This window comes from Helianthus annuus, chromosome 11 (genome assembly GCF_002127325.2).
Source record: "Helianthus annuus cultivar XRQ/B chromosome 11, HanXRQr2.0-SUNRISE, whole genome shotgun sequence".
Taxonomy (NCBI): Eukaryota; Viridiplantae; Streptophyta; class Magnoliopsida; order Asterales; family Asteraceae; genus Helianthus; species Helianthus annuus.
Window position 1 is genome coordinate 24539633 of NC_035443.2, and position 14808 is coordinate 24554440.

Sequence of the window (14808 nt, forward strand, 5' to 3'; positions counted from 1 at the left end):
ACCAATAACCGAAAGCGAAAAGAAGACGGTTCCAAACAAACAAGCCCCCTATTCCGATTACAACCCGGTTCGGTTCCACTATCACCAATCTCATTGGCTAATCCATAATTAACTCTTAACTTGATCAAATCTCTCAATTTCACAACCGACATCTTCAATTCAACAACAAATTCACTACCTAAGCCTTTTAACTTTCAATCTGCACACACAATAATCCACTCAAATCACGGATTTCAAACGATCTCTAACCACCAGATTTGTTGATTTCACTGCGAATTTGCCGCTCGCGAGTGTGTTTTAGCGGAACAGGTGAGTTTTAATCCAGTAATTTCTGTTTTTATGTTTCTGTTTTTAGTATATACGATCGAATCTGTGTGATTTTGCGTTTAACGTGATAGATTTGTGTGAAATAGTGCGTGTTTGCCTAGGGTTTAGATCGTAGAGTAATGTGAGGTGTCAGTTTTTGATCTGGTTGTTTGATACGACGTCAGATTGATTTACGGTTATTTTATGAAAATTTTGTGTTTCTGTTTGGATATTTGTTTAACCGTTGTTGTTCGATTGATGATTAGAATCAGATCATTTAGTTGCTTATTTAGTGATTAATTGTTTATCTGTTTTGTAATTGCTTGTAGATTTGGTTGAATTTGATTTTCTGTTAAGAGTTTGTGTTTGTGAGAGGAACTTCGGTTATTGTGAAGTAATGTGAGGTGTGAGATTTTAATCTGTTTGTCTAATATGACGTCGGATTGATTTATCGTAATTCTACGGAAATTTTGTGTTTCTGTTTGGATATTTGTTCAGTCGACTGTTGGAATCAGATCCTTTAGTTTGCTAATTTAGTGTTTATTTTTTTATGTTTTGTAATTGCTTGAATTTGATTTGCTGTTAGAGTTTGTGTTTGTTAGAGGAACTTTAGTTATTGTGAAGTAATGTGAGGTGTGAGATTTTAATCTGTTTATATAATACCACTTCAGATTGATTTTCCGCAATTTTACGAAAATTTTGTGTTCATATTTGGATATTTGTTCAATCGACTATTGGAATCAGATCATGTAGTTGCTTATTTAGATGGTGTTAAATTGTTCACATGTTTTGTAATTGCTTGTGGATTTGGTTGAATCACAGGTTGATTTTGATTTGCTGTTAGAGTTTGTGTTTGTGAGTTAGAATAAGATCATTTAGTTACTTATTTAGTGTTCAATTGTTCACGTGTTCTGTAATTGCTTGTAGATTTGGTTGGATCACCGGTGGATTTTGAAATTTTGATTTTGCTGTTAAAAGTTTGTGTTTGTGAGACGAACTTCGGTTATTGTGAATGAGGGAGAGGTGTGAGGGAACAAGGCAATGAAGAGTAGAACAGTAAGACTGGAATTACAATGACCGGAGTGCCATTGGATTTAAGACCACAGAGTTATGGATCACCGCAACAGCCACAAAATGGTTCGTTGCAGACTCAAAATGGGTTCGCTACTGCGCGCAAGCCATCAAGGATGTCGCTTAGCGGTTCAAGGGAGAAAGATAAATTTCTTCCTTTTTTGTGTAGATATCTAAGTAGAAAGAAGATTGTGATGATGATTTTAGGTTTATTCGCACTCATGGCTTTCTTATCAGGGTTCTTTAATGCCAATAGAGGTTTGTTTCTCAACCGTCATTCTGAGTTTATAATGTTTTCAAGTTTTTAATAGTCTTTTTCTGTATTGGTTTTGTGTTGCCAGAAGACGTATCAGAGAGCACGATCTTCAATCGTTTTAGCGATGCTTATAACACCTCTTTACAGTTCTCTAGAACGTTTCATAGTCAAAACGATGATATTTCTAATATACAAAGAACGTTGTCTATATGTGAAGAAAACCCTCCTACCCGCCATACTTCCATTGAATCGCATTCTTCGGGATCCGTTTCGTCTCATAGCAATTGGTGTCAGAATTTTGCATTTCCACCCCCTCCTCCAGGCGATAGGAGACGACCCGGACCTAGACGTAAGCAAGTCGTTTATTTTCCGTTAAAACCATAAATGTTTATAACCATTTGGTAACTGATTTTGTGATGTAACCGTTCTATCAGCTTGTCCTGTATGCTACCTTCCGGTGGAGGAAGCTATAGCTAGCATGCCGAGCGCCACGTCAGCATCACCTGTTCTTCAACACTTAACTTATTTTCATGAGGAGACTTCTACTAAAACCGAACCACACGAAGGCTCAGATTTTGGTGGGTACCCTTCCATAAAGCAAAGGAATGAATCTTTTGATATTAAAGAATCAATGACTGTACATTGCGGGTACGTGTTCGATATGGACTTTGTATCATACCATCATCGTTTAAAACACTTTTACAAATCTTTACAATTTCATCCAGGTTTGTAAAAGGTTGCCGACCTGGTTACAAAACCGGATTCGATATCGATGTATCTGATCTTGTGGAGTTGGAGCAATCTCATGATATTATTGTTGCATCGGCCATATTTGGTACTTCTGAGTAAAACTCATCTCATTGGTTTGATTTCATATAAATAATAGTGTTGTATCAAACGTATCATTTTTCGGCTTTCAGGAAACTATGATGTAATTCAGCAGCCGACTAAGATTAGTGAGGCTGCAAGGGAGAATATACCATTTTATATGTTTATTGATGAAGAAACCGAAGCATATATGAGAAATTCAAGCGCTTTGGACTACCGAATGAAGGTTGGATTATGGAGAATTATTGTTGTACATAATGTTCCGTACACCGATTCTCGACGAAATGGAAAGGTTTGTCCACTTTATCTTTAAATTTGTTCTATTTATGTATTTATGTGTTGCTAAATGATTTCATTTAATTGATTGAAAACATTAGGAAATTCCATGTATTAACTAATTTAGAAAACCAACCAAATTCAATAGAAGTATTTTGCTAAGGAAAATCACGGAAATGGACATTCACTTTTCCACTTTACGAAAATGAACATTGATTGTGTCTACCATAGAGTCATGAATCCTAGCGAATAAGAAGTTGACACGTTGATCTAAAAATGAGTTTGCGTCTAGTAGCCTCCAATAGTTTGCGTCTATAGTAAAAAATGCGTCTAAGATGTAAAGTTTGTGTCTAAGGGGGAGCGGGGCACCCTCGGTGACCCCGTGCGGGGACCAATTTTGCCGAGCGGGGCGGTGCCGCCATCCAGGCGGGGAGCCAAATCGGGGACCAATTTCGGGGAGGAGGCACCGAAGAAGGAAGAAGAGAGAAGGTGGGCCACCCTTTTTTTCAACCAATGAAAACTTTTCTTTTTTTCTTTTTTTTTTTTTTGAATAAAAAAACAATTCCCCTAAGAGGGGCGCACCCCGTACGTTTTTGGACAAGAGGGAAGTTATAGAGGGGAAATGACATGGCAACGTATGATTGGGTTACAAAAAGTTTCCCCTCACCTCATTAGGGGGGTGCCCCCTTCACCCTAAGATGTAGAGAATGCGTTTGAGATGTAAAGTTTGCGTCTAAGATTGTACCATGGGTTTCCGCGCCTACTTTTTTTACTTTTTCACCACAATTTTTTAAACGAGCATAACTTTTTTCATACGATAGTATTTTTTTTATAAAAAAATACACCAAATTAAAGATAATAAAATTCTCTTTGATTTGGTGTAAACCTTTTTTTTTATAAATATTAACGTATGAAAAAGTTCTGCTCGTTTAAAAATCGTGGTGGAAAAGTTTAAAAAAAAGCCTTAGGATGATGACACGTGTCAACTTCTTATTCACTAGGATTCATGAGCCTATGGTAGACGCAATAGTACCATGGATTTCAGGGATCGCGTCTACCATAGAGTCGAAGCATGTTCATTTTCGTAAATTTGACTAGTCAATGTTCAATTTCGTGATTTTCCCTAAATCTTATACTTATGTTGGAGATGAAAATTTTGGATTAGATGGTTGAAGATGAAAAAAATCACAGGAAGAATATTCCTAAAAGATGCTCTTTTTTCTGCATGTTGGAGATGTTTGGAGAGGGGCCTAAATTTGCATAAATTTGAAAGATTACCAGTTGTGGTCTGCTTTCTTTTTTTGGTAACCAGCTTATTTTAGCTTTTGAAAAAAATCATGAATATTTCAAATTTTGTGATTTTAGGTAATTTACCCTAGATAAGCAGGCATGAATGAGTGCCTTATCAGAAAAGGAAAAAAAAGTAACATGGTCAAAATTTACTGACACGCCAGCTGCCAATGCATTAATTTGACCTTAAATTGAAATTTTAAAAAGTTGGTTACTTAAAATTAAAAAGGTTTGAACTTTCAACTTTGATGGTCTTTTACTAATTTACTCTTTTTCTGGTCATAATTTCATAAAGAACAAAGTTGGTTACATTTATGCAATTTTATACACATATACGATGATATTGCAATTAAGATCCATTTAAATTAATGTAATTAGATTATATATAAATAAAATTATACATGATGCAGGTCCCAAAGCTTTTACTACACAGACTCTTTCCAAATGTTCGGTATTCTATATGGATTGACGGGAAGCTGCAACTCGTTGTGGATCCATATCAACTTCTAGAAAGGTAATTTCGTACTTTAATATAATCATAATTTTTTAAAAAAGTCCCCTAACTTATATACTATGACACTGATGTATTTTATTCAGGTTTTTGTGGCGTCACAATGCTACGTTTGCTATTTCAAAACATTATAGGCGGTTCGATGTGTTTGAAGAAGCCGAAGCTAATAAAGCTGCAGGAAAATACAACAACGCATCCATTGATTACCAGATTAATTTTTACAGAAACGAAGGTTTAACACCGTATTCTGAGGCTAAGCTTCCTATAATCAGTGGTATGTTTTTCTTTTCTTTTTTTTTTTTTTTAAATTTTCGTTGGAACATGTTTTTAAGGAAATCTATCGCTCGTGTAGATGTTCCGGAAGGTTGTGTCATCATAAAAGAACATATTCCAATAACGAATCTCTTCACGTGTTTATGGTTCAATGAAGTTGACCGGTTTACTTCAAGAGATCAGTTAAGTTTCGCTACTGTACGAGACAAAATCATGGCTCGAGTCAACTGGAGTATTAATATGTTTATGGACTGTGAAAGACGGAATTTCGTGATACAGGTATGAAAATAGTCAAATACATACTCATTACATCATGAATGAGTACATGTCCTAAATACCCTTGACTCTTATTTTAATTCACAGGCATACCATAGAGATCTACTAGAGCACATGCCACCACCTGCAGCTAAAACGAGTAGTTTAAGACGGGCGCGAGTTAATGTTCCCATTACAGTTCCTATACCTGTGAGGGGTAATACATCATCTGCTAAAAGTTCATTAAAGAAAAACGCTGTTAAACGTGGGAAAGGAGAGAAGAGATCTCGTTCCAGAAGGCATGTGAAAAATCCCGGTAACAAGGACAATATGGTCATTTGATACTTTGGTTTTTTTCCGCATTCGACTCTTTTTAACAAAAGAAAGAGAAGGATATAGGATTCTGGTTGTATGTAGCATATGATATGATGGATAGAATTTCTCCCAATTTTGGTTGATACATTCAATTTTTGGTGTAAATACTCGGATACTAAATGTTCTTGAGACGTTTTCTTTTTTGGTTAATTCATGCCTTATTTTGTTCGTTATGGCTGTCTTGTTCTGCTTTTCATAATATACATTATTGCTTATAAAGTTATAATAAGAATAACAAAATGATATTTATTTTACTATATATGTAAATAAATTAATTAAAATGTTTAATAATGATAAAGTAGATCTCGAGCTTTAGCTTTAGAGCTCAAAACAAGAGTAGCTGAGCTCGTTTATGATAACTAATAATACAAACAGATTTTTACATATTTCCCTCTAAGCTAACTTATTACGTATTCCCTCCCCCCCCCCCCCCCCACCCCAAAAAAAAAAGCAATTACGCATTTCCCTTTTTTTAAGAAATTACTCAATTACCCTTTAATTATTCCCACAATATTCATATGGCTTGTTTCACCACCAACTCAACAAGGGATGCTTGCTACTCAGTTGAATGACTTGGCTAGATCTCAACAATTGCAGAAAGGCTCGATTGTTCAATTGACAGAGTACGTTGTACCACCATACGTGGACGAGTGTGAGGGTTATCTGTACGAATTGTATGTGAAGATGTGAATATTAAAAGGGCTATAATGGATCCAAAGATAAAAAAAGTCCATGTTAGTGGATACTAAAACATATAAAGAAGCTTGATTTTGTCAACTCTTATTTGTTTTCTTGTTCGTTGCAGTTACCCTATTTTTTGTATATCCCATCTATGGAACAACTCATGATAGTCACCGAATTTAAGTTAGGTTTAAAGAAGATTCTTGCATTAGTAAAACTTTAATAATTTTACTCCGTTTACAGGACGTGAAACCCAATTAGATTTGGGTAGTTAGGTAGCACATACTAAATAATTATATAGTCTAGCTAATTTAGTTTATAGGTTCGAGATCGCAGTATATTTCGTAAGTTATGTCCCAACTATTCATTATACAAAACAAACATATATGCATATCATTGTTTTATAGTCACGTAGACAAGTCCTAATACAAATTCCTTTTTCTTCCTTTTAACAAAGACATTGATATCGTATTTGTACTTCTTAAATTTTATGAAATTCTATGTTTTTAGGTAATTGATTATGAACAAGTAAGGATTGCATTTTTGAAAGTTTGTGTGTGTGTGTGTTTTTTTTTTTTTTCTTTATTATGAGCATTATGGTATTGTTTGAGAAGAGTAGCAAATAGAAGAAATAGAGAAATACTACATGAATTAGGGAAATATGTAATTGAGTGATGATATTAGAAAGGAGAAATATGTAAATATTCATTTAATAGTTCATTAAGGGTAAAATAGTCATTCAATAAGAGTAATTTTAATGAACAGAGGAAATATGTAATATATAGGTTGGGTATGGGAAATATATAATTGTTTTTTTTTTTGTTTGGGGAAATAGGTAATAAGCTAATATAAACTATTACAAGAAAAGTTAATTCCTAAAATACAACAAAGGTAAATCCACCAACATATGCAAATTAACAGACACAAATATATGTAACTGATTAAAAAAAATATATAAACAAAAAAACAAAACAAAACAAATTGGGTCACAAACTCACACTCATCATTCTTGAAAGAATTCAAGATTTAAAAATTCTACACTTTTTTGACTTAGATGATGAATTATTATTATTATTAAATCATGTCTCAAACAAAAATCTCCAACTTTCAGTTGATGAGGAATCAGGTGTTGTTTGCATCAGCTTCTGCAGCAGCCCTTAAGGCTTCAGCCATCATCTTTTCCCTGTTTTGTGTCTGTCTTTCAACCGCAACCATATACAGGCCTACAAGAGCAAATAAACTGGTGTACATTATCACTATAACAAATACTGATATCCAGAGATTGTCGAACGGGTTTACAGTAAGAAGTACATACCAATAGCACTTCCAATTGCTGTGATCCAGAGAACCCTCATGGACCATTTATCGCTTATCACTCCTCTACCTCCCATTTGTAAACTGTCATACATGAAGAAACACTTTTAACTTACATAAACCAAAAAAGAAAGATATGTATATATTAGTGATACTTCCATTTCACAAACAATAAGCCAATGTTGCACAAGTCACTAAGCGCTCCCAGGTGGGAGTGGCGAGTACCCGGACATGGTAAATTATTATGCATTAAATTGTTGGGAGATTATATATATATATATATATATATATATATATATATATATATATATAGAGAGAGAGAGAGAGAGAGAGAGAGAAAGAGAGAAAGTGTATTGTACAATTGGCCTTAACGTACGAGCGTACGCGATGAGTATACCGCACGTTATAAAACCTCAAAATCATAAATCCGCATGTTGGAATTTGTCCGAGTTTGTGAACCACATGTTGGAAGCTTCCGAGTTTGTGAACCGCATGTTGTAATCTTCCGAGTTTGTGAAGTCCGCATGTTGGAAGCTTCCGAGTTTGTGAACCGCATGTTGTAATCTTCCGAGTTTGTGAAGTCCGCATGTTGGAATTGTCCGGTTTTGTGAAGTCCGCATGGTGAATCATCCGGGTTTGTGAGCCTTCCGAGTTTGTACATTAAATTCCACACGTTATAACCTCAAATCCGCATGTTATACGTTCATCGTGTACGCGTCGTACGTTAAGGCCAATTGTACGTTAACTAACCCCTATATATATAGGCCGGTTATTGTACAAATTGCCTTAACGTACGCTGCGAACGAGATGCAGTATCAACATGCGATTTTGGTTTTTTTCAGCAACATGCAATTTTTTTAACATGCGAATTAATTTTTTTTAACATGCGATCTTTGGTTTTTTTCAACATGCGAGATTTCCTTTCTGGGGTTATAACATGCGAACTTGCCATAACGTACGCTTCGTACGTTAAAGACATTTTGTACGATACACTTTTTCTATATATATCAATCAATCAATCATCATACTCAGTAAATCCCACCAATAGCAAAGCAAAGGTAGGGTCTGAGGAGGGTAAGATGTAGACAGCCTTACCTCTACCCCGTAGGAATAGAGAGGCTGCTTCCAGTGAGACCCCCGGCTCGATAGTAGTTTTGCATCAAGCCTTGGACATAAGGCACATGACACTCAGCAATCGGGACAAAGACCGATTAGTGCATGTACCCTTTTGTCTTTCAGCTATCAACGCCACCACATGATGCATGATTAACCGTCCTCAGCTTTTAACGTTATTTTCACGAAATTAGTAAAATAACGTTAAAATTAGTGCACTTTCACTTTTGCCCCCCGATGGCCCACACATATATACATTATATGCGCATACCGCAAGCGGGGCGTAACTTTTTCTATATATATATATATATATATATATATATATATATATATATATATATATAGAGAGAGAGAGAGAGAGAGAGAGAGAGAGGCCGGTTATTGTACAAAATGCCTTAACGAGATTCAGTATCAACATGCGAAAATTGGTTTATAACATGCGATTTTGGTATTCTTTAACATCATGCGAATTTGTTTTTTTAATAACATGCGAAATATGTTTTTTTTTATAAACATGCGATTTTCATTTTCTTTAACATGCGATCTTCTGTTTTTACAACATGCGACTTTTTGTTATAACGTGCGAATTTGACATTGCGTACGCTTCGTATGTTAAGGCATATTGTATGATACACTTTTTCTATATATATATATATATGTCAAATATCATAAGTTTACTAACAAATATCAAAGGATAGATGTTCAAACTTCAAATACTAAAGATGCCGTTAGACCATTAAAACTAATCTAGTCTAGTGTTTAAATTCAACACATGTTGCATAAAATCAAGAAGCAAAACATTCAGCAAGTATAGTAGTGATACATTTAGTTACTTATTAACCTTTTCAGAAGCTAACAAAGATTCAGTCAGCATTATTACCTGCTATTACTCTAATATTAACGAAGAAGATTCAGCAAATGGTAACCCAAGAATTCAAGAATTGAGAACCAAATGGTGACCCAAGAATTAGAAAACTGAGAACCAAATTGAATACATGATATAACCATAGTTGTTAAAAGCCATCGCTTCTTGCGCCTAAGCCCATTTTCCAGGCGAGGCGAGGTAATTGCGCTTTAAGCAATTGCGCTTTAATTCTCCAGGTGATGGTTCAGGCGCAAATTTCGACGAGATTTGTAGAGTTTTGATATTTTCCTGCCAAATTCTCTAAAATCTGACAAAATTCTAACTAGATTTCTACTTTCATCTAAGTAAACTACTTTTCTACACCAGTACACTAAATATTTTAGAACTTTTGGTACTAAATATATGATATTAAATGTTACATAATAGCTTTTGTTTATTTCATTTCAAGAATATTATTTTCTAATACATAATATATCTTTCATTTTTTTTCATTGTGCGCTTTTCTTTTCACAGGCCCTCACTTTATTTGCGCCTTGCGCCTAGGCTCCAGGCGAGGCCTATGCGCATAGGCTCCAGGCGAGGCCTATGCGCCTTGAGTGCGCCTAGGGCCTTTAATAACTATGGATATAACAATTGTTCTATTAACTAGGAGATGAACCTGTAAGCTAACGTTCATGAAACGACGTACCAGCTCGTGATTGCATCCAGCGAAATCAAAACCAGAACCAGAAGATATCGATGGAAGGAAAGTAACCAGAACCAGAAGGATGGTTCGATGAGTACAGCGTCAAGAACCAGAAGAATGCATGAGATGGTGTATGGGCGGATATGTAAAATGTTATTAGGTTTTAGGGTTTTTAAAGAAAAAAAAAGTCAATCCGATGTTGAAAGCCTATACCGACTTGGTGGAGTACCTGCCGTTCATTCCGATGTTGACCGAGTTTTACCAACCACTGACTTATAAGGGTGATTTGAATAAAGGCGCCTCAGATGGGGACCAAGTTTTGCAACATTTCACTAGGCATATTATCTAACACATATAGTAGGGTCCCATGAGAGATTGAAGGGCTGCTAAACACCGCGGAACACATCGACAAAAACCAATATTCCCCCTAAAAATTCCTAACCTTTGTCCAAGAAATCCTATCACCGATCATGTCCTCAAAGAGGTGCAAGCCTAGCCTAACCTTTATCCGACATCTTCAAGAAACCCTATCACCGATCATGTCCTCGGAGAAATCCTACTTCCATTTATAGGTGGCAAAATGGGCTGCATAGGTCCAATGGGTCAAAACGATTAACTAACGGTCAAGGGGGGGTCGAGCCAGGTGAGCAAGACCTTTTCTGTGTAATCTTTAGAATTTGTATCTACCTCAATTGATCTAATAAATCTGAACCAACAAACTAGAAATCAAACAGTTGAAAAAAAAAAAAAAAACAAACAAACAAACTCAACATAAACAGAGAAACCCTAAACTTTAAATTGAAGAAATCAATAAAAAAGTAACACATTACACTGTACTAAATCTTACTTCAACTTTCAATTTCTGCAAATTAGCATAAACAAACACACTCAGTTAATTAACAGTGATTCAATTACTTACACTCTGAAACGAAAAACTATAAAAGCACCCTAATTTAGTAACTTCCAACATACAGAATATAGGCCTAGAACAAATTACGAGTTTATAGTGTCAAACTTTATTGGATCATATTCCTCTAGCATATAATCCCCCAAAAAATTGAAACAGAGAATGTTGAATCAAAGCATACCTAATTGAAATATTAAGATTTTATCATCTTTCGGAATCGATAATACCTTAGATTGATGCTCTGATTAATTGAAGTTGTTAAAAGATGATTGTAACTCTAGGGTTTTTGAGTGGAGAAGAATACCGAACGAAAACCCCAAATCGGTTAATTACATATTTTTAGTTCAATATTTTATGGCTCCTAATATTAACACATGTAAAAAATTTATTTATATATGGTGTATGCTTTGTCAGTTTTTTTAATTCCATACGGGTTGTATAACAGTATACGGTCTGTATACACCATTTGTAAATAATTTACCTGGTCGTATACAATGTATACGAACGATGTATACGTGCCGTATACTGTTATACGACCCGTATTCTTCGAAAATTAGATTTTTCTCAAAGTATTTAAGGGATTTAAGGTGCCAATCACACAAGACATTTTACAGTTGTGAGGTGGTCAAACCTTTCTAAAAGTAGAAAAAAATAAAACATTAACAACTAACAAAGATTGAAGAACAAAAAGTCGCGTCGTATGACTGTAATAAAACAGAAGCTATCAACGCGGGGTTACGGGCATGGTGTTATTCTTTATTTAATATTTACAGAATAAAAGGAAGGGTGAGGCATTTGATGAGAGTTGTAAGGAGAAGCGTTGAAATCAAGGGTCCCGTCACTACAACCACTTATTTTCAACGGGGATGTAATGCAATGATAATGCAATGATTCCTCTCAATTGAATAGACAGACACTTGCTTCATAGGACGCACTTGAATCGTCTCGAATAATGAACAACCGAAATAATAACTTCGGTTTCATCAACCTGTACCGAAGAAACCAAATTCGCAACAATGATTCTGAGTCCATTGTTGTTCGTAAATGTTTCGAATCATCATAGAAGACGTGTCGGGTTCTTCTGCTAGTGGTCGGGCTTCTAATGCTCACACAGGGTGATAAACAACGCTGATATGAACACAAACCAACTGCTTTATCTTGAGTCGTCGGGAAAACTTTTCCTCAGGGGAGGGTGAGTAGTATGAGTCTGAGTCCATTGTGGTTCGTGAATGTTTCGAATCATCATAGAAGACGTGTCGGGTTCTTCTGCTAGTTATTCGGAATGTTTCGAATCATCATTAAAATTAACAATGCGGTCTTGATTGAAGACGTAATTGCAAGATTGTTTGTCGGGCTTCCAATGCTCACACAGGGTGAAAAACAACCCTTGATGTTGAAACCGGTTTTACCTCATGAAAAGGAAAGAAACAAATTTTTTTAGAGAAGCGTTGGGATTCAAGGGTTTATGAGTCAAAGTTAACATTCAGATTCAGATTCAGAAAGCATATGATTAGTACTTGGTTTATTCTCTTTAATCTATTAGAACGATCCTTGTTTTGTCACGTATGTAACGCTCCGCATTTTCGAACCTTTCTTATTTTAGCAAGTCGTGTTGTACCTTCCATGTTTAGACACTTGTACTCTCTTTGTAATCTACTTTCGTTTCATTTGTAATTCGAGACTATTGATCATAATGAAAACGAAGGTATTTTATTCATGTTTGTGTTACACTTATGTGCGATTTTCACGTTCGAACGATATATTATCATAGACTCTCGATTCGTTATTACGCTCAATGCTCGTTAAACTAGTTGAAACTCGTAAAATAGTGAAACTCGAAAGCTTTGTGAAACGAATAAACGTTTAAAGATTTTATTTCGTTATAAATATGGTCATTATTCAAGCTTAAACTAATTAAATTAATTAAAATAATTAATTTTGTTATTTAAAAGTTCATTTTTTATAATAATCTAGTTAGTCCCGTTAGATTTTGAAGCTAGAAAATAACCTAGTTAGTAAACCAAGTTAAATTACTTAAGCAATTACTTAGATAAACTAATTGGTTAAAAAAAAATTATATAACTTAGTTAGTTTAAAAGTTACTTTCCTTTTAAAAAACCATATAACTTGGTTAGTAGTTAAACCACAGGGACCGTTAGTGCAAATTCACCAAACTAAACTTCAGGGACTGATTCTGCAATTATTGAAACTGTTTAAAAATCAAAACAGTAAAAAGCGGGTGACAAGACTCGAACCCGGGTCACCCAGCTTAAAGACACACGCACACACCACTCCACCAGTGCCTTCACATGGTTTCTATTCAGCACATTTAATTCTTAACCACTCCCTCACTGAAGCCTGATCAGCGCGAACAGACCCTCCAGCAGGTCTGTTTGAGCGCGATTTTGACCTTTTTTTGAGTTTTAAACTCGATTTTGGCATTAAATACTCACCTAAACTTAACCTAACTTTTTCCCTATAAATACCAATCCTAATCCAAGCTATTTTCACTTTTCTAAACACTCTCAAATCTCCAAATCAGTCCCAAATTCGTGTTAATTCAGAAGGTTCGAGTAGATTCATACTCTTGCACAAAAGTGAGCATATCTCACTCGTTTCTTGTCCGTTTTTGCTCATTCTTTTTCCTACTTGCTTGGTTAATCATGTAGTTTGATTCCTTGACTTCTCCTTGGAGAAATCAGACCTGGAATTGCTCCGAAATTGACCAAAAACTTTCTGTTTTGTTTCAAACTTATGCAAACTTCATCCAACTTGTGTGAAACACATCTCAAACCAATGTCCTAATGCTTACAACCTCTCTTATGGTTGGTTAGGCTTAAAAACATGGTTGAGACATCTAAATCAGAGGTTAAAACCCCATAAACTTTCTGTTTTTAATTAGGGTTTTACCCACAAGTAATGTTCAAGTGTGAAACTTGTTGAATGTGAGATGGTTGGATTAGCTTGGGCTATCCTTCATAAGAACCCACTCATTACTTGATGCTTTGCTATAGATTAGTTGTTGTTAATACCTTGATACTTGTACGTTCATGACCCTCCTTGTTGTTTATAACAACAAGTGTAGTGGTGAACAATAGAGGTGCCTAAATGGAAGCTTGTTCTTCCTACCTCATGTATGTATTCTATGACACAAAGAGGTACCTAAATGGAGACATTAATCTCCTACCTCATGCTTGAATCATAAGACTTGTAAACTATATAATATCTAAGTTATTCTATATGTATACATCTAAGTAACCAAGACTTGATGATGACTTAATAGTTATTTGTTAAGTGGACGTTACATCATCTATGACCATGCCCTTGTTACGACTCTAATGGATCTTAGAATCCATGAAATCATACCAACTCTTTTGAGTTTCAATAGTGTCAAGAACAAGAGTTATGTGTACAAGATGATTATTTTCACCTATGTTACTTTCTATATATTTTAAAAACTCCGAATCTATAATCTTCCGTTATACGCCAAACTCACACACCTACGTTTCCTTGTGTAGAAGGACAAGGTGCTCCGAACTAATTCATCTACAAACTTGCTCTCGGAACTTCAAGTCACCACTTGTAAACCGTGAGTATACTCGATCCCTTTTTCCCTTTACACTTTGGGATGCAACATGTATGATTATACAAAACAAACTTTTATGCTTAAAACAAAACATACTCTATCTATGAACGAAACATGAAACTATTGTGATCAATTGCTATGCTTGTATGCTCTATGAACGATTTGTAACGTTATATGCTCATTAACTTTGCTAGCCCACCTTAACAATTATAGCGC

The 14808-nt window shown here is 35.2% G+C and overlaps 2 protein-coding genes across 4 annotated transcripts; one reads left to right on the forward strand and one right to left on the reverse strand.

The window, feature by feature from the left end:
• Window positions 1-5614, forward strand: LOC110889648. 2 transcript variants are annotated; one of them, XM_022137212.2, is made up of 10 exons: window positions 1-309; window positions 1234-1635; window positions 1719-1982; window positions 2068-2281; window positions 2359-2468; window positions 2554-2753; window positions 4438-4541; window positions 4625-4812; window positions 4891-5090; window positions 5175-5614. In XM_022137212.2, exons 2-10 carry the CDS (start codon window positions 1380-1382, stop codon window positions 5406-5408), a joined length of 1770 nt encoding a protein of 589 aa, XP_021992904.1. In that variant the 5' UTR covers window positions 1-309; window positions 1234-1379; the 3' UTR covers window positions 5409-5614. The 2 variants fall into 2 exon arrangements, with proteins under 2 accessions (XP_021992904.1, XP_021992905.1); XM_022137213.1 differs by having other exon boundaries at window positions 6-309; window positions 1722-1982.
• Window positions 5615-6978: 1364 nt separating this feature from the next.
• LOC110889646 lies at window positions 6979-11363 on the reverse strand. 2 transcript variants are annotated; one of them, XM_022137211.2, is made up of 3 exons: window positions 11235-11363; window positions 7438-7522; window positions 6979-7345 (listed from the first exon to the last, which is right to left on the reverse strand). In XM_022137211.2, the coding sequence occupies exons 2-3, from the start codon at window positions 7511-7513 to the stop codon at window positions 7245-7247; spliced, it is 177 nt and encodes a 58-aa protein (XP_021992903.1). In that variant the 5' UTR covers window positions 7514-7522; window positions 11235-11363; the 3' UTR covers window positions 6979-7244. The 2 variants fall into 2 exon arrangements, with proteins under 2 accessions (XP_021992903.1, XP_021992902.1); XM_022137210.2 differs by having other exon boundaries at window positions 7438-7520; window positions 11188-11363.
• Window positions 11364-14808: the final 3445 nt, after the last annotated feature.